At 33.9% G+C, this 20516-nt stretch overlaps 1 protein-coding gene across 1 annotated transcript; it reads left to right on the top strand.

Annotated features, from left to right (window-relative positions):
- The first annotated feature begins 10171 nt into the window (after positions 1 to 10171).
- LOC114178628 (uncharacterized) lies at positions 10172 to 12598 on the top strand. Its single transcript, XM_028064638.2, has 5 exons — positions 10172 to 10301; positions 10405 to 10591; positions 11450 to 11656; positions 11866 to 12057; positions 12144 to 12598. Exons 1-5 carry the CDS (start codon positions 10219 to 10221, stop codon positions 12285 to 12287), a joined length of 813 nt encoding a protein of 270 aa, XP_027920439.1. The 5' UTR covers positions 10172 to 10218; the 3' UTR covers positions 12288 to 12598.
- Positions 12599 to 20516: the final 7918 nt, after the last annotated feature.

The raw sequence follows: 20516 nt of genomic DNA, 5'->3' as shown, positions 1-20516 counted from the left end.
CGTGAGAAACTATCTACTGTGAATATGTTATAGAAATATTTCCTATATATACTTTTTATTTTATTTTATTAAGAAATATACTTTTTCTTTTAAATTGAAAAAATAAATGTATGTCAACTTTATTTATCTACCTTCTTCTCATCCTGTACAAAGTTTGATTTTTGGAATGGCATTTTTAACTATTAATCCAGTCAGTGTCGAAAAATAAGCCAAATATTTAACAATAATTAAGATCTCATTTTTTTTAAGTAGAACGAACATAAAAAGAAAACACGTGGAATTAAAATAACAAAAATATAATTAAAATAAAAAAAAATTACAACATAAGGAAACTTGAAAACATGATTGAAATTATATATACTCTTTAATCTTTAATGAAATATGAATAATCTTATATCATCCTTGTTGGCATATTGATTGTATTGTAAGTTATAAATTATTTCATAAAGTGTGGTTTTATACAAATGTTTTATTTAGTTAAATAACGTAACATTGTCTCATTGGTGATAAACTTTTTTTTTCAATGTTTGATCATGTGTATAACGTCATTGTTAATATTATGGAGTCATAAAACATTTTTTTAATAAATCAAATCAGACAATAAATGTTAATTTTTGCGACTTGATTATGATATTTGTAGTGTAACCCTTTGATGATCTTGTCTAATAAGCAAAAGATCATTTGTGTCGGAGATCATTATTTCAAGATTATAATGTGTGATGCAATGTTGCTCCATGAATATTGTGAACAAAAGAGTGAATTTCACCATTTGGGGATAATGAGATAAAGTTTACATAATAATTTTAATTTTTCATATTCTAGTTTCTAGTTTGATAAGTATATTAATACAATTAATCATTATATTCAAATTATTGTCGTTTTGAAATCTAAAATTCTATCGCGATTTTATCTTTAGAAAATGTATAATTAATTTAAAGAAGAAAAACGTGTTTAAACTAATCTTAGACTTGACTTTTAAGCGTAAAACTATTGAATGTATTATAATAGGTTCTTCATCGACCCTAAGGAGTCGAGTTTGTAATAGGAAAATATTTTAGTGACATATAAACATAATTTGTGAGTATTCTTAAAAGGAGTTAGAGGTGGTGTAATGGATGCACTAGACTCAACCCATATAAAATAAAACATTATCCATAAAACAGAGGTGGTAGTAAGATTTCTAACTTATGGCATAGGTTAGTGATCATTATTTCATCAAAAACAAATTGTTTAGATGATTGTGCAATTATTTATCATTAAATAGTACTACTATAAAATTTATTTTTAAAGATATGATTTTGAAATATAAAAGTAATGTTAAATATATTTTGAAGTATTACTAAAGGTGTTAATATGAAGTTAAAATGTTATTACAGTGTACAAACTTCATTTGAAAAATAATGGCATGAAAGACATAAATTCAAATTTTATTAATGAGATAATTATGAACTAGTTCCCGTTATGTTAACTTACTCCAAATCGTCATTTACACCTAAGATGCACAAATACATACGTGTATCGTATTGGATACAATACGTATTTAATACGTGTATCGGATACGATATGTATTCGATACGTTAATACGTTTATTTCTAAAATAATAGGATACGATATTTGATAGATACGCGATATATGAATATTGAAAAATGTACAATAATTCTTACAAATATATTAAATAATTAATGTGTGAATCCAAAATTCCTAATTAGAGACCAATTGTTTTGGTAGTAAAAACTTGGTAGCTAATGTTAGTGATCAATTTAAAAATTAATTCATAATTAAAATTATTTTAATTATCAATTTAGAGACTAATTATAATTTTTTGGAACTATTTTAGTTGTCAATTTGGTTACTGTAACGCCCCATTTAATTTAATGCGTAAGATTAAAGGAAACGTCACACAGAGATAACAATGTAGCCAAGTCCTGGGGTTCTAAACACAATCCCTACAAAAAACCGGGCACACCACGATGCCAAAGGAAAACTGAATACAAATCTAACAAAGAGTGTAGAGTAGAAATGCATAAAGCGATACATGGGCCATAACCCTAGAAGAAAATAACTCCAGCCCAGATGGCTAAGCAGCGGAATCACCATTCCCTTGTTGGCCACGAGAACCTCGTCCATCTGCTCCTATCAATCAAATTGATGATCATCGCAAGAAAGAAGAACCACATACAAGACAACCATACAACAAACAGGATAAGCTAGAGCCAACAATATTCTCATCATACAGTCAAATATACTTTTTACCATCCAATATTCATACGACAACAAAGCATGTTATGGCTTTTCAATCAATACACTACAACTCGTCTCGACTCATCCGGATACGTATAACTTAGTCAGATTCAGCGGATGCCTGCACTTGTGATGGATACCTCTGCTCACCCCCGAGTTATGTTGTCAACACTCAATTTTGTCCGGTTAATAAAAACAATTAACTAAAAATTATTAAAAAAAAAAAAAGAGAAGATAAAACACATCACAAAAATCAACATTAATTTGAATGTACATATACTCCTTTTCTTTTATTTAATTATTTGTTTTTGTTTTTAATTTTAATTTTAATTTTGTCTTGCTTTTTATTTATCTATTTTTATTTATTTTATCTTGTTTTATTTTATTTTATTTTATTTTTTTTACTCCACTTTATCTTATTTTATTTTATCTCTTTTAATTTCAATTTCCATTTTATTTTTATTTTCACACCATTTTGTTTTTCTGCTCTTAAAAAAAATATATAAAAAAAAAATATATGAAATAAAAAAGTAATTATGAGAATCATTTTGACTTGACTCTGCCATGCAAAATATGGCCAGAGTTGTTGGGGGAGTTTTTGGACAGAAGAGGAAGAAAGGTTGGGGATTGGTGTGTCATGGTGGCAGCAACCAGAGGAGGCAGTCTGAGCATAGCAGTGCTGCCATGGCTAAAATACAACTTCCCACACATAAGCAAAGGGGGGGCAAAACAAAAGGGGTTTTTTCTGGGAACACATAGTTCAGAAGGAGAGCAACAAAGAAAGGAAGGGGAACGGAAGTAACAACAGGAGAGGAATTGAACCATCTAACAACGAGGAGGCTGCGAGGTAAGCATCGATATTCTTGAATGCTTGGATCAATGCAAGACTATCTGATAATCCTTGAATTGTTGTGTTTAAGATATTTGTTATGTTTTGTTTGTTGTTGTTGGTTCTTGATGACGATATTGCGCAAGTTGTGAGTTGTAGTATGGGTTCAGTGATAAAAAATGTAATCCATAGCCACCGTTAATATTCGCACTACATTCATTCCACCACCCAAGCCCCAACCGAACCCGAAACCCACGGTTTCCCTCCATTCGTCCCACGCCAAACCTTTCTTCCTCATTCTTTCCATCATCATCGGATTCACACGCCCACACTGGCCTCCAGCTCATTCGAATCCGCGTACACAGCAAACAAAACAGTACAACACTCCAAATCCACCCTTCTACCTACACTCTCATCTTCATCGCTCACCTGCACAAATACACACAAACACCAATCCTTCCCATTATCACCACCTTCCCGCCGCCCTCATTCGTAGAACCACCACCTCAACATCACAGCATCATTCCAACCTGCAAATAAAACACACAAGAAAATCGTGCACGCTCTTCATCATCAATAAAAAAAAAACACTCATTGTTCCTCTTTCTATCCCATCCCTGCAATCTTCATTCACACTGAACCGGAACCACCACCATTTTCGCATTCCACTTTCTTCCTTACCATATGATTCATAGCCCGAAAACACATAGATGAATAAGGGAGTAGAAACCCTGGCCGGCGGCCTGGCCGCCGGTGGTTCAGAGCTCTAAGCGGAGGAGCGTGGTCGCGTGATGGCTGCGGACCCAATCGCGGCGGCCGGCACGGCGGTGACGAGCTGCAGAGTCCTCGCGTGCCTCTCTCTACTGCGGAAGAGGATGGAGGCGAAGGGGGCGCTGGCGCGGACGTCAGCGGCGGCTGGAACCGCTGTCGGCGGTCTCCGGCAGGCGAGAACTCGAAGCCATGAAGGGGGTGAGTGCCCCCTGTCTCGCGCGCGTTGGAGAAGAAAGAAGAAGGGGATGCGTGGTCACCGACGTTTTTGGTGGTGGACGGCGTCGTCACCAGCGTCCCTGGTGCGGCGAGGCGGAGACGGAAATGGCGTGCTGGTGGTTGGTGGCCGGTGGCAGCGTTTTGGTGTCAAGGAGAAGCGGCTGCCATGTGAGGGGGAAGAACCCTTTTGTTAGGGTTTTCTGAAAAAAAAAAAGGGGGCTGCAGGCTTTGAGTCGCCGCACGCACCCCCTCTTTTACCTCAACCACACCCTCCTCTTTCCTGTTTTTCGTGTACACCCCCATTTTTAATTCTTGCACCTCTGTTTTGTGTTTTCCTCAACACATTCCTTTATTTACTACACGCACTCCCTCTTTTACCTCAACCACACCCTCCTCTTTCCTGTTTTTCGTGTACACCCCCTTTTTTTAATTCTTGCACCTCCGTTTTGTGTTTTCCTTAGCACATTCCTTTATTTACCTCACGCACCCCCTCTTGTACCTCAACCACACCCTCCTCTTTTATTTTCTTCATATACCTCCCACTAATCACTCACACATCCCCATATTTTGTTTCCCACTCTCACCCTTCTTAATTAAATTATTTCTTTTTATTTATTTATTTTTAATTTGTTTTTATTATTATTTATTTATTTTCGTTTACTTATTTATTTATTTATTATTATTGTTTACTTTTTTTATTTTTCTATTTTTTTATTCTTTTATTCTTTTATTTATTTATTTATTTATTTATTTTATTTTTATTCCTAGAAAACCAAATATTTGAAAATTATTAAAAATTACAAAAAAAATAATAATAATAAAAAAATCTAAAAAATGAAAAATATTCTCTTTCACTTTTCTTGTGTCTGTCCGGTCATTCGTACCGTGTGACACTCGTTTTCAAAAATATCAAAATAAATCTCTTTTAATTTTTTGTTGTGTTTGTCCGGCCGCTCGCGCCGCGTGACACTTTCTTCCAAATAATTCAAAAAATACTAAAAATAATTTTGTTTCCCTTTTAGTGTCTGTTCGACCGCTCGCGTCATGTGACACACATATTTTCAAGTAACTCAAAAATACCAAAAATACAAAATTTTCAAAATACAAAGAATCTCAACATTTTCAAACAAACAAGCTTTTTAAAGAACTACGTAACCCTGATTTCTCATTTTGAATGAGAATACGTAGGACCAAGGTCAATCCTTGTCGGGCCCAAAAAAATTAAAAAATATTTACGTTTCCTTTTTTAGCATTTTTTGTCTTATTATTTTTGGGGAAAATTAATATTTTGAAAATCACATCGACTTTGCGTTTTTAATTAAAGGTACCGCCCTCGGGCGGGCGCGGTAGGGTGCTAACACCTTCCCTACGCGTAACCGACTCCTGAATCCAAAATCTGGTTTTTCGCAGACTCGTTTTATTTTTATGGTTTTCCATAGTTTTCCAGAATAACTATGGTGGCGACTCCAAATCTCCTTTTTCAAACTCGTTTTTTTCTTTTTTCGGTTCGTCGTCCCGTCGCGATTTCAGTTGCGACATATGTGTTACAAGTGTTACGATGGATCAATTTTCCCTCACCACAAGGTTAGCCCTTAATGAATTTCAGGCCTCCTACTACTCTCACCACAGGAGTCAGTCCGCTCTAGGTGAGACTAACTGACTCCTCAGAGTGTCAGGATGCAACCTTACCTTGAATCCTTACCTAGTTATACAGATGGGGCACCACCATGGACACCCACTAACAGGGGCCATGGAATCACGTCCCGACCACTGAAGCGCGACCCTGAAAGTCTCACCTAGAGACCCCTAAGGAATTATGCACTGACACATACAAAACATAATCACGCAGCCAAAACAATATTCACCATGCACGTATACGTTAATTGTACCAACCTTTAAAGCCAACACCTTTCATGTTCCAGGCCCAACCCATTTCAATTCATCATAACCATTCATGCTCATAGGGTCTCAACTCATCTCATTTTCATGCCACTTTAACAATAACCAACTCACTTAGTTCACATGCCAACTTTCATACCAGACCCATCATCTACAATTCATGATTCATGCCAAGCATGCATAATACTCCATTATATACATGTTTCTCATCATACAATTCACACCCAAACCAATATCAATCATCCAAGAATAAACAAGCACCCAAACAGCGTACTGCCTCGCCCAACCCCTCGCTCAAGCTGAAGGGTCTCGCTCAGGCGAGACGTGCTCGCTCAGGCGAGCCCCCCCTTCGCCTAGGCGAGGGCTCGAGGAAGTACCCAGAGAACATCACGGGATCTCGCTTAGGCGAGACCCCTCTCGCTTGGGCGAGGTGTTCGCTCGCTCAAAAATTCGAGCGGGTCGCCTGGGCGACCTTTCGCGCATTGGGGGTTTGGGCGAGCCTCCGTCAGACTCGCTTAGGCGAGTCTAACTCGCCTGGGCGAGATTAACAGCTCTCGCCCCTGATTCACCTGCAACAAAGGCGTTTCCCGATCCAACCAAACATACCAAGCACTACACACACCAAACCAGTGATTTATCCATGCAGACCATTCACAAGCTCAAGAACAGGCATAAAAACACAACTTAGACTCGGACTCTAACTTCCCGTACCTAGAAGAGGGTTAACGGAACTTCGACACGGGACCTCGGAGCACAGCAGCTCGAGTGATGGACTTGTAGAACTGGCAGAACAGTGGAAAAACGGGATTAGTTTGAACTCTAAACGATGAAATACGAAGAACAACTTTAGGGAGTAAATACAATAGGTTTAGAATCACTTACGTGGAGTAGAAATCACTACTTGAGCTTTTAGGCGGACTGGTTCGAGGCGGGAAACAAACCCTAGCAGAGATAATGGAGAGGAAGGCGGCTGCGAATCTGAGAATGAAGAAAGTGAGTGGGTTAGGGCGGACTGAGGTTGGGTTTTATCACTTGGGCCACCCTAGGCCCATTTACAAGGGCAGCCCCCCTTTACTTTAGGGTAGAAAGTATTAGGCCAATTTTAATGGGCCTTACAGTTACTATATAGTGACTAATTATTTTTTGTCACTAAAATTGTTTACTATTCAAAGATTTTATTGTAGTGTATTACGACTTTATAAAATAGATACTTCATTAATAAGTATTGTTAAAGTATCATAAAGTATCAGACACGATATGTGTCAGACACAAATATATAACTCAAGTTGAAGTATCGATGTATCATAATTTACCACACTACAAATGAATCATCAAGATTGCTTCCACTCAATGTTTTCAATAGTCTAAATGATCTCACTTTGCTTATATATAAATTAAGAATGCAGTTTGTACACACACACTCAAACATTCAAATTCAACATTATTTTCTTCTCTTTTAACACCTATGACAAGTTCTTTAAAAAAATATTATTTTCACATAAAAACTGATATTTTGATGTGGAAATGTTTTGATTGGTTGCATACAGTATCAAGGAATTGTATTCCCTAGAAGATGTAAAAGAACGGTCAAATTGTTTGCTTGAAAGGATGACATATTCATAATTTGAACAACTTATGTTAACAATGCGAAGAAAAGGAAAAACATCACTATATGACGTCACATATTTTATAATATTTACTTATTTTCTTTCCCATCCATTTTATATCATTTATATTCGTGTTACATGGATATTCATTAAATAAAAAAGTTACTTGAGTTTTTCTTTATAAGTGTATATTCTACGAAAAATAAATTACTAAAAATATATTATTGATAATAATTGTAACATCCCATTTAATATTTTTCATATATCAAATAAAACGTTATATTATGATCAAACAAAGCAGATAGTAGAAATAAACTGTTATATATATCACTGATACAGTCATCCAAAAATAACCATATAAATCCCTATGGCAAGTATAAGTATACAAGAAAGGATAATTTATACATCTCAAAATTCTATAGCATCTAACCCAAAAACTACCACGGAATATCCAAGCAAAAGATCAACTCCTGTCCAGGAGAGGGGTGTCTTCATCTGGATTCGGCTCTGCTCACACCAACCGTAGGTGATCATTGCAAGGAGAACGCACAAGGAAAACAAACATAAACAAGAAGGATAAGCTAACTGAAATAAGAGAAAATCATGCAGTTCACAGTATAAATATCATTCATAAAGCATAACTCAATTGTATAATTCTAGACTCGATATCCGAATTGTGTAAGCGACATTGGAGCTCTTGGTGGCTTGCACCTGTAAAGGTTCCCAAACTCTGCAGAGTTTGGGCACAAGGGGTTATCACCCAACTACTCCAAGGGTAAGTCCCCTTCGTGTCTAAGACTTGATCAAGTCTAAAGACTAGGACCTCCTCCTACTCCTCACAACATAATCCATTCTACTCTATCTGAGCGTGAATGATTATTGGGGTTTCAGGATATCAACCAATACGGATTCCTCACGTCCTTACACACACTAACATTCTCTTCTGAATTTCCCTTGAAATTCTATTTCAACTACAACTTCTCATAATTCATATTCATCTAATTCCACCATACTCAATATTAGCAACAACATTCCAAACATATAGGAGACTAATTGCACAAAATCACTTTTAAACATATAATTTCACCTTTTAAAACAGAACATCAAGCACCCCACTGCAGTAGCTCTCGCTCAAGCTAGACAATCTAGCCCAGGCGAGAGGCTATCTCACTTAGGCGAGTCAATCTCGCCTGAACGAGGCTCTAACATTGGCCAAAAATAAAATTTGGGCGAACTCTCGCTCAGGCTAAGTTGGTTCGCTTAGACGAGAGTGTCTCTCGCTTAAGCGACCTCAGCCGCCTAGGCGAGGCTTCGCGCAGGAACATGGGTGGGTTTTCTGGTGGTTTCGCTTAGGCGAGAGCCACTCGCCTAAGCGAAAATACCAGATTACTCTACTGTTCCCACATGCAGGAGCCCAGAATCCATGGCAAAAATCAATCAAGCAATCACACATGAGTTTCAAACATCAATTTAGCACACAATGCTTCAATCAAACTCATCAAACATGGTTCACGGACTGAAATAAAAAAAAAAGACAGTTAGCTTCCCATACCTTTGCAATTACCACAAGCAAGAACTCTTTCAACAAGGGGCACCTCAATCTCATAACCTAAGGTACTGAATTACAAATGTCAAGTGTAAGAACAGGCCCTAACTCAACCCAGAAATATGGAAATACCCAAAATTCAAAAATCAAAAGGCAAGGGAGAGATTAAGATTGACTTACGCATAGGGAGGGGAGGCTCAACTTGAGGAAGTGGTCCTGAACTAGCCTCAAGTCTGATTTTTGTAACAGAAGAGAATGATTCAGACTTTTGGATGAGAATTCAGACTCTTTTCTGGTAGAGAGAAGGCAGAGAAAATAGAGAGAAAAAATAATGCAAGGTGAGAGCAAAGTGTTGTTTTTGTGAAATTGGTAGTAGAGAGAAAGGGTTCATGGAAAAGAAAAATAACAAAGAGGGGTTCTCACACTAATTTATACAAGTACTTTTATAATAAAATCCAATCCACTTTAATATCTTAAATGAATGATTAACATTAATTATCACCACTCAAATTTATTTTATATTAAATTATATTTTGATATAAATAATTATCGGTACTAATAATTTTTATTCTAAATGAAATTTAAGAATAATATTTAATTTATATATCTTTTAAACTATTACACATTTAAAATTCATATATTAAATTTAAATTATTATAACATTTAATATTAGTTTATATTCAAATAAATATGCGTAAATGTTTCGGTGCATGATCCATTGTGTTTTTTATTTTTCATTTGCGTAATAGTTTCTTACAATTCAGTATATAATATTTTAAAACTTGACTCAATCTAATATAAATTGGATTGAAAAAAATATTAAATTTAGTTAATGCAATTAACATAAGTTTGAATTATAGATCTAATCTATTTTAATCTATTTTATTGGATTATAGATTGGATTTTGAAAAATATCCATGCCGATCCTTAAATTCTTCAATTTGAATTTATTTTTAATATGACTAATTGTCATCAAGCACCACGTAATTATTGCATATTTATATATTTTGGAATTTAATCAAATTAAAAATAAATATCTTTATACCCATTGATTCTTTGAAGAAGCAAATTGGTTAGTTACCCAACAGAAAGGGAACATAGAACCAAACATGTGCATCTGTGTGTTCATGTGGCAAGCTCATCCCAAGTACCCCTTCTTAATCTTATTCAACAGGGACCAGGATTATTCTCGGTGAGTACTTAACCTACTTCTTGCTATCGCTTTCGGAATTGATTCTGAGTTTCAGACAGCAATGGAATGTTTATTTATTGGCCTGAGTGCTGAAACCTGATAGCCCTACATACCCCTTGGCATGGTGGTGGGGAGAGGAAACGATTTTGGGTGGTAAGGATGGGCTCGGCGGTGGAACGTGGTTGGGTTCGACGAGAAATGGCAGAATCGCGTTTCTCACTAATTTTAGGGAAGTTGGGACCCTTCCACATCCCAAAACTAGAGGGGAATTGCCCCTTCGTTTCCTTCAGGTAAACGCTCGCATCGCACACCATCTGTTTGTTCCCTTTAATTATCTTTCACTCAAATCATATCTCCATTGAATAAGGCAAACGATGCTCTGAAAGATAAGGCCAAATAGTTTATCGTGGGGCAGTTGTCACTTTAGAAGTTGGATGTTAGGAAGAGTTAGGATTAAATTCTTGTTACCAGACCCTATGGAGACCTTCCACAAATATATATAATCTTAAGCAGTCACTTTACAATACTGTTATGTGAGGATGAGTTATTTAGGATTCCATTTTTGGTCCACATTGAGGATAAATGAGCTTGAAGTGTACTATAGAAATTCCACCCACTTATTTTAGAATTAAACCACATTAAGGTTTTAATCTCTAGACTTTCTGTATATAGAATGTTTATAGCTTGTTGGTGCCGAATCTTTTTGGTTTTTCCCCTGTTGAGAAACACAACTAAGTTGATGGATCGAGGACGTGAGTGGTTGAATCCTGTATTATTAGAATTTCTTGTATCTAAAGTCTTCCTGGCTTGGCAAAGTAGAAATGAACCTGAAGAGCATGTATTAGGAGACTCACCTTTTTTTTTTAAGATTTTAGATTGGAAGTGGTGCTATGGAATGTCAATGGCTCGTTAGTGCTGAATCTCTCTGTCATTTCCCCAAGCTAAAAGCCCAACAAATTAGTCTTCAAGCCGTTCATGATGAAAAAAATGATTTGTTGAATAGAAATGTAGAGTAACTAACTGAACAGAAAATTAAACTAGCTTATCTACTATTGTTATTTGTCATGCTTCTTTTTCGTTTCTCTTTTGTTACTATGCAGGGTGATGTTGCACTGGTTTAATCATAACGTGTGAATAAAATGCAACAGAGCAATAAGAGTCCCCAGGAGTTTGCAGAGCAAGTTGCGAGAGAGGCGCATCAGTACAATGGGTTTAACCTTGTGGTGGCCGATATTTGCACCTCCACCATGGTTTATGTGTTCAATAGACCAGACCGAGATAACCCTTCTTTTTCTCTAGTGACCCCGGGAATTCACGTGTTGGCTAATGCATCTCTGGATGCTCCATGGGCAAAGGTAACAGAACAACCCTGTTATTCTTTCCAGATTATTTTTAGTTTCTATTTGGGTTGGTTCATTTGATACGTGTTTGTGAATTTTTCCTTATGCTAATTTGACAAAATTAAAAAGGGATTGTTGTAGTTTAATCCTAAAATTTTACATTTCTTCTGAAAGAGACAACAAAGATGCAAGCAATAACACCAATTTTGGCACAACCTTTTCAGGCTGAACGGATGCGCCAAAGTTTAGAAGAATTTATTAAGGAATATGGTGAAAGTGATCTTCCCATCAAAGAAATGGTTGAGAAACTAATGACAAACAGAGTGAAAGATGAAGAGTGGATGCTACCTGGGGTTCAGCCTCGTGAACGGGAACATCCTTTGAGTGCTATATTTGTTGAAACAGTATTGTCATCGGTAACCAACACTTTCATTCCACTTGTTTATTTATCTGTTAAACCCTGCTTTTACATGCTTAAACTAAAAACTCGTTTTATTGTTAGGGGCCTTATGGAACTAGAAACTCTTCTGCCTTGTTGGTGAAACCAAACAGAGAAGTCACCTTCTATGAAAACTATCTGGACCTAAACCAGGACCCGAAGCAATGGAAAGATAAAATGGTGACCTATAAGATCAACGAGAGATGATAAAAGGAAGGGATATTATTATTGCTTTGTTTCTGGTGTTCTGCTTCAAACATATTAAAGTGGATGCAGCACAAACATAACTTACAAAAAGGGGAGTAAATGTTTAATCACTTCTGGTAATGTGGTTTAGCCACCACTAGCACCGTTCTCCTTCTGCATATTTACTTTTCCCAAACCAATCTAAAACCTCAGTTGCCTATTTCTTGTGTTGCTTTGAATATACTACTTGGAGATTTATATTTTATTATTGTTGTATAGGTACATAAAAATATCTATTTACAGAGCAGTAATAGTGGGAGACCTTTTAGTTATAGCGTATCCTAATAATGACTTGTTTTCAAAAAAAATTATCCATTTAATTTTGAATTAATATATTACATAAAACTGAATAACCATGTGAATGTAATTCTTACATGTAAAATGAGAAAAATTTAAATTTTACGATATTAATTAAAGGTTTAGTCAAATTTTAAATATTTATGCGGTACAAAAGTTAACTTTGTTTGTAATGGCTTTTTTTATTAGTAGAAATACTCTTAAAAGGTTAAAGTCTACATAGGAAAATATTAATTTCACAATCCGCATTTTCTCTTATTCATTCAATAACTCTATATAATAATAAAATATTTAATTAAATTACAAATTAAATCATTAAATAAAATTTAATAAAAATGGTTGGTAATATAAATTTTGAAAGGTCTCAAAATATCATATTCCCACATAGAGATGGCAAATAAACCTGTCCTCGTGGTTATTGTCCGAATCCGTCCCCGTTTTGACGAGGAATCCCTACATTGACTGGGTATGGGTATGGGGATGATTATGGGGATGCACATATCCCCGCCATAATACCTGTTCCCGCTATATTTTTATCATCATTTAAATTATTAAAATATTCACAATTAATTAAGTAATCATATATATATATATATATATTTCAATTTTTTATTTCTTATAATTATTTGGTTTGTCATGAAACTCATTCGCATCTCCACTATATTTTTCATCTTATCATAACATTTATATAATTATGTTAAAATGATGTATGTCAATTAAAAAATTTTAATGTCTCATTTAAATATTTCTATTATTTTTTAATATTTTTATTTATTGTATATTTTCCTTTCACATGAGTATGTTTAATACTCTCAATTTAAGTGTTCAATAGCATGAACATTTCATTTACTAAGTAATATAAAAAAAATTCTTTACTTATTTTTATTAATTTTTGTTTCATTTGAAGAACTCTTTTGTTTTGCTAAAACAATTATTTCTCAACCATTGAGTATATATGTTGATATTTGAAAAGTGATTTTAGATGTCTAAGATATTTTTCATCTTATCATACCCTTAATTATACATTCGTTTTCCTTTGTGCGATTTCTTTCAATCGTTTCTAAGACATACATTTGTTAATTTTTTAATATTTTTATTTGTGGTTTATTTTCTTCATGTAGAATACTATTTCAGTATATTTTATCTAATTATTTTTTATTTTCTAACTCAGTATATCAATCATACTGTAATTTTTTACTATAAATAACTTTTATTTACTACAATATCAAAATTTAATGTAATTGTCATGAATATTTTTTATCACCATCTAACATATATTGGAGTTCAAAAGATACAATATCCATGTTAAAATTTTTTTATTATGTTTATTATTTGTTATTTGCGTCATTTTGATTAAGTAATGTATTATCATTTTTATTAGTGTATACAAAAAGAGATTAATTAAAATTTAAAAAATTGAAGTAAACAAACATTTAAAATATATTTTAATTTGAATATTTGTTTTTCTTTAAATTTTTTAAAAATATTTTTAAATTTTATCAACTAGGTTTCATTAATATTTGCAGTTTGCAAATTTAATAAATGTTTTAGTTCTTATAAAATTTTATTTGGTATTCCAATCTAAAATGTAAATAATTATAATTTATTTCAAAATATTTGATATCGAAGAAACAACCATCCTCCTAATATTGAATATTTGATAATATTATGTTTTCTTTACCGTAATTTTTTATTATTTTATAAAAATTAATTAAAATTTATATTGATGTAGTAAGGAAACGAGTATGGGTATGGGTACGAGATTATACCCGTTACCCATTGGGGATGGGGATGAGATAAAACTTTAATACCCGTTGGGTTTGGGTATGGGGATGGGAATGAATTTTTTTACAAGGATGGGTATAAATTTTTTTTACAGGGATGGGTATGAGATAGTGAAACTCGTCCCCGCCCCGCCCCGTTGCCATCCCTATTCCCACATTCCTTCTATGAATGCATCATTTCAAGGAGGTGAAAGGCACATGATGACAATTGTTTAGAGGTGCAGACTCTAGCCAGCTATTTCTTGTCCTATCTAATAGTTTTGTTTTGTGATCAGCTTAAATACACTTTTAATCTATAAATTTATTTGTTATTATTTTAAATTTTTATATAATCTGATCTCAAACTTTAAAAATAATAAATATAATTCTTCTAATTTAATTGTGTTAATTTTTGGTTTAAATGTTAGTTTAAAACGTCATTCACACAAAAAAAAACATTAACATTTTTGAATTAGGAGAACTATATTTTTTCATTTTTAAAGTTTATGATCAAAATATATCAAGTTGGAGATAATAATTAATTTCAATTTTATGTTCAAGTTTAAGTACTATAAACATATTTAACTTTTTTGTCCAATGACTAGTTGCATAAATAATATCTGTGGGATATTTTATCATAATTATTTTCTTAAAATTTTAATAAGATTGTTTAAGAATATATTTTAAAAATAAAAATTTAGTCTTAAAGAATATTCCAAATCAAATTTTATAGCAAAAATTTATCACAAATAAATTTAACCATTTTAAAATATAAATCAAAACAAATTTCATTACAAAATGTGATTTTTTTTTTTAAAAAGTAACTTTTTAAAACCAACTTCAACTTCACATGTTTATATAAAAAAGCATAAATCTATAAAATTAAATTTAACAATTATTCAATTATTAATGTCTCTTTTGTCACCAACTTTCTTTTATCACTTGATTTAAAACAAAATCCAAATAAAAATTATTAATAATGGATAATAAGAATTTATAGGTTTGATATTATGATACTCATATTCATTGTATTAACTAGTGGACAAGTAAAATACATATATTTATTACTTACGAGTATCCACTAAAGATATCAGTATGCATCAGAGATTTTCTCCATGTATTGTTAAGGAAAAGAGGAGTCATGACTTTATCATACACAAGTCTTAATATGATAAGTCTTGTTATTATTTTGATCATAACAAGCAACACGGGATTGTCCAATATAAGTTATCTAGTGTGAAACAATTATACATCAATAAAAGATGGTATTATATCAAGCACAAGTTGTTAACAAAACACAAGTAAATCTTGAATAATGAACTCCAATATAGACCAATGAGCAACAAATGCATGAAGCATTAGAAATTGTTAGGAATAAATGACTTAGCATATGTCTCTAAAGAAGTTCTAAAAGAATGGATGCATTAGACATTGTTGAAGAAGAAACACATCTAGCAAAATTAGATACATGTCATGCTAGACATTGTTAAGCAAGAATAGAGAAGTCTCTTAAAAGTTTGAAGCAATTGACAATTCTTCACTAATGAAGAATAATAGACATTCATATCAAGTACCCAATACTAAATCCATATTTACAATATCACATTATCTAATACTCTTGAATCTTCAACCCAAAATTCTATAAAAAGAAACCATCAACAAGCTTTTGAGGGTCATTCATTCATCAAAAAATTACTCTCTCTTCTTCACTATTTTACTTTTTTCCTTTTCATTATGTTTTGCATTGTCTTTTATACGGAGGGTTAAGTCTCTCAATTTGATTTCTTTAACAAATTTATAAAGGATTATGAGGTATCATGTAATTCATGAGTTGTTATTTGAATTTATTAATTAAAGATGATTTTTTTCTATTTTTCTTGAATTTTAATTCTTGTTATTAGAATTTTCTGAGAACTCTCTATCATAAGTCAATTATAATTTTTAATTAAAACTTGTATTAATTTGCTTTATTCTTCTAATCCTTGATGTAAGTAAAATAACAAACATGCACATGTATGCGCTTAAAACATGTTTTGTGTTATAGAACACTTAATTTGTATACACTTGGAAAAAGAGAAGTGTTAATAGTTTCTAATTTTTATACGCTTGGAACATGCCAGAAACTAGATGAATTAATTGAATAATAGCTTGGTTAATCCAAAATTTCAAAATTGTTTTGTTTAATAAAAGGATAGAATAATAGAATTAGTCATATACATTTGGAATGAATAAATTACACTTGAGTATTAGTCACATATGCTTAGAATGAATAAGAATCTTAACAAATTAAATGAAATTTGTTTGACTAATTTGAATTATCTAATTTTTGAATTATTTGAATAATAATCTTTTGAAAACCAATAAAGAATCCCAGTGTAAGAAAGCCGAAGAATAAAACTATTTTCAACATACTATTTTAAGTCAGTTTACTTTTGTTTGCATAATTTACTAATTTCTTCAAAAACTCATTTCTCTACTATTATTTTGTCTAACACCTTATGCAAACATCATAATAAAATTTTCTAAGTAAGTTCTTTCACCAAATTTGTTGGGATACAACTTGGGTTAGCCTTAACCCTTTCTATATTAGCATTTATTTGATAGTTACAATGACAACTATCATGGGTCTTCCAAGAAATTTACACATAAGTTCACAAAAGATTTTCTAAAATGTTTTGTAGACGACTAAAAAAAACAATTGCAAGTAATAAAGAGATGACAAACACTTTTATTTTTGTAATAATTTAATCATAAAGGTTACATCTAATTCTACCAACACCCCTCCCCTCCTTTGAATTTAAGCACGAATACAAAAGACATTTTAAGGAAAAGTGCATTCTAGATTGTACAATAATAAATTGTTGTTTACAATGTTTCATATTCAAGTGGATGAATATCAAATATAAATGCTCCCTTTTATAGAGAATAACTTCACATATGAGAACAATTTTCAAATAGAAAACCTCCTTCACAAGTTGTATGTAACGTCCTATTTAATTATTATGCGAAATTAAAAGACACGTCACACAAAATAGTAATATGGAGTAGTCCGGGGGTCCTTAACACAACCCCTACAACCTGGGCACACCACGATGCCAACGGAAAACCAGATACAAGTCTATCAAAGAGAGTAGAGTAGTAATGCATAAAGCGATACATGGGCCATAGCCCTAAAGAAATCATGAATAAAATAAATCCAGTCCAAAAGGCTAAGCAGCGGAATCACCATTTCCTTGCTGACCACGAGAACCTCGCCCATCTGCTCCCATCAATCAAATTGATGATCATCGCAAGAAAGAAGAACCACATACAAGATAACCATACAACAAACAGGATAAGCTAGAGCCAATAATATTTTCATCATACAGTCAAATATACTTTCACCATCCAATATCCATACAACAACCAAGCATGTTATGACTTTTCAATCAATACACTACGACTCGACTCTACTCATCCGGATACGTATAACTTGGTCGGATTCAGTGGATACCTCTGCTCACCCCCAAGCTGCTCACCCCTGAGCTATGTGTTACAAGTGTTACGATGGATCAATTTTTCCTCACCACAAGGTTAGCCCTTAATGAATTTTGGGTCTCCTGCTACTCTCACCACAGGAGTCAGTCCGCTCTAGGTGAGACTAACTGACCCCTTAGAGTGTCAGGATGCAACCTTACCTTGAATCCTTACCTAGTTATACAAATGGGGCACCACCATGGACTCCCACTACCAGGGGACATGGGATTACGTCCCGACCACTGAAGCACAACCCCGGAGGTCCCACCTAGAGACCCCAAGGAATTACACGCTGACACGGACCAACATTCATAAATCAACAATAAGAGAACATTAAATCATATTTACAATTCCATACCAATCCCTGAGATTAATTCCTCATACGCATCACATTTTGAATCCATACATCTGATCGTCACTACCCCATGAGTCTAGGGCCTCATCTCATATCAATACCATGTTCCTTTAGTTCCAAAACACTCATTCATCTCACATGCCAAGTTCCCACAACACCCATCATTCATCATTTATGAATCATGTCACGCATATATAGCAATCCATTAGGCATATATCCATACATATGTACATGTATCTCATCATGGCAGTCATATCCATACAATTCCAATCATAAGACAGTAAACACACAACCAAACACAATATAGTCTCGCCCAATCCCTCGCTCAGGCTGAAGGGTCTCGCTCAGGCGAGACATTCTCGCTCAGGCGAGTCCCCTTCGCCTAGGCGAGGGCTCGAAAAGGGCATCAGGAAGCAACGCAGGATCTCGCTTAGGCGAGACCCCTCTCGCCTGGGCGAGATGCTCGCTCGCTCAAAATGAGGAGCGGGTCGCCTAGGCGACCACTCGCGTAAACTGGCCTAGGCGAGCCCTTGTTTGTCTCGCCGAGGCGGGCTGGCTCGCCTGAGCGAGATTAACAGGTCTCACCATTGTTTCACCTGCAGCAACCATGTTTTCCAACCAAACAACTCATGCAAGATATTCTCACGCATCAAAATGAAAGATCAAACCATAAAATTAACAACCAACTCATACACAGTTCAAAACGACTCGAAACTAGAAACCCTAACTTCCCGTACCTGGAAAAGGGCTAACCGAGCTTCGACATGGGACCTCGGAGTGCAACAACTCAAAGATGGGTTCGCAGAACTGGCAGGACAGCGGAACAGAACTAGGGAAACTGAGTTAACGGAGGCTTTTAATCGAAAACACAAAACAAGATAGCAAAAAGGGAACTAGCACTGCTGGAAGAGACACTTACATGGAGTATAAGTTCCTTTAGCTTAACGTGACAGTGGAACAAAACCCTAGCGGAGGGGGTTGACGGCTACAGCTTAAGTTCTCTGAAATGGAATGAAAATGTGACTTAGGGCAACTGGAAAGGATTTTATCTACTGAGCCAGCCCCTTAGGCCCACTTACAAGGGCAGCCCTTTAGTTTAGGGCAAAAAGAATAATGAATAATATTAACGGGCCTTACAATGTATAGAGGGAAGATTCCCTTAAGCACCCTGAAGGAATCAAATGGAAATATAAGAACCAACACACAAAACCTCCCAATTAAGAAAGGGTCATCCTCTTGAAGTCATCCTTGTTGATCTTATTCAAAGAGTTAGAACAAGGTCAAGAAGACAAAAATGTGTCATAAATTGAACAATTTTAAAAATTTTAATTTATTTTGGATTGTTCATGTTATAGGTGATATTAATTGTTCAGTTTATATCATTACATTCTTCTGTAGAAAAAAATTGTACCTTAAATATTAGTTATAATTTTTGATTTAGTGAGAGAGCACATGACATTACTTATCATGTGAAGAATATTTGATGAACCAAATTATAGTCGAAACGTTGAATTATAATTTTTGACATAGTGATACACAATCGATCTAATAGTTCAATATGAGAACTTTACAAATAAATCAATATAGAAAATCCCAACCTTGTGGATAATTTGGACTTCTTTCACACTTCTTGAAAGATATAAGTAGAAATTATAAAGTTATAGTGATGAATGATTGAAAAAGAATATAATGAAGATGGAGAAAATAAACTTCAAGAATAAAGAAAATAAGCATGACAAAAAAAAAACAAAAGATTTCTAGAAAATTCATAAGAGGAGACCAAAATAAGTAAAAAGTATGAAGAAACTCTCAACTTTTATAAACTTAGAACATAAAATATTTCTTAATTCTCTTGGAATATTCTACATCCAAGAGTTACAAAGAGTTATGTTAGAAAAAATTGAATTTGTTAGAAAGTCATATGAAAAGTTACTAGGGATGTGACTTTCAAGAGTGTGACTATGAGTGTAATTACTTCACATCACTTTCAACTAACCCATGTCTCACATGTACTTCTTAAAAGTGTAAAGATGAATTTTCCCTTAATTTTAAGAGCTACCATTTGTCTTTGTCTAATTTTAAAGAACCACCCGTATTAATTAGGACTAAATAAGTGTTATATATAAATTAGTTGAATTAACTTTAACTTAGTAGTCTAATATTTGCAATTGAATTTCCTAATGTTTTTGAACACTTGAAAAGTACCTCTTCCTCTTCAAAACTGTGAAATGCTACTTATTAAAGAGGGTCAACCCCTCT

The sequence above is a fragment of the Vigna unguiculata genome, chromosome 3 (assembly GCF_037176805.1).
Source record: "Vigna unguiculata cultivar grain cowpea cultivar isolate G323 ecotype 2 chromosome 3, ASM3717680v1, whole genome shotgun sequence".
Taxonomy (NCBI): Eukaryota; Viridiplantae; Streptophyta; class Magnoliopsida; order Fabales; family Fabaceae; genus Vigna; species Vigna unguiculata.
This window is presented reverse-complemented; position numbering and strand designations above follow the sequence as displayed.

Coding starts and splice junctions, on each gene's coding strand:
- LOC114178628 (XM_028064638.2), top strand. CDS start 10,219: ATGTGCATCTGTGTGTTCATGTGGCAAGCTCATCCCAAGTACCCCTTC. Junction 10,302..10,404: donor AGGGACCAGGATTATTCTCG/GTGAGTACTTAA, acceptor GAAACCTGATAG/CCCTACATACCCCTTGGCAT. Junction 12,058..12,143: donor TTGAAACAGTATTGTCATCG/GTAACCAACACT, acceptor TTTTATTGTTAG/GGGCCTTATGGAACTAGAAA.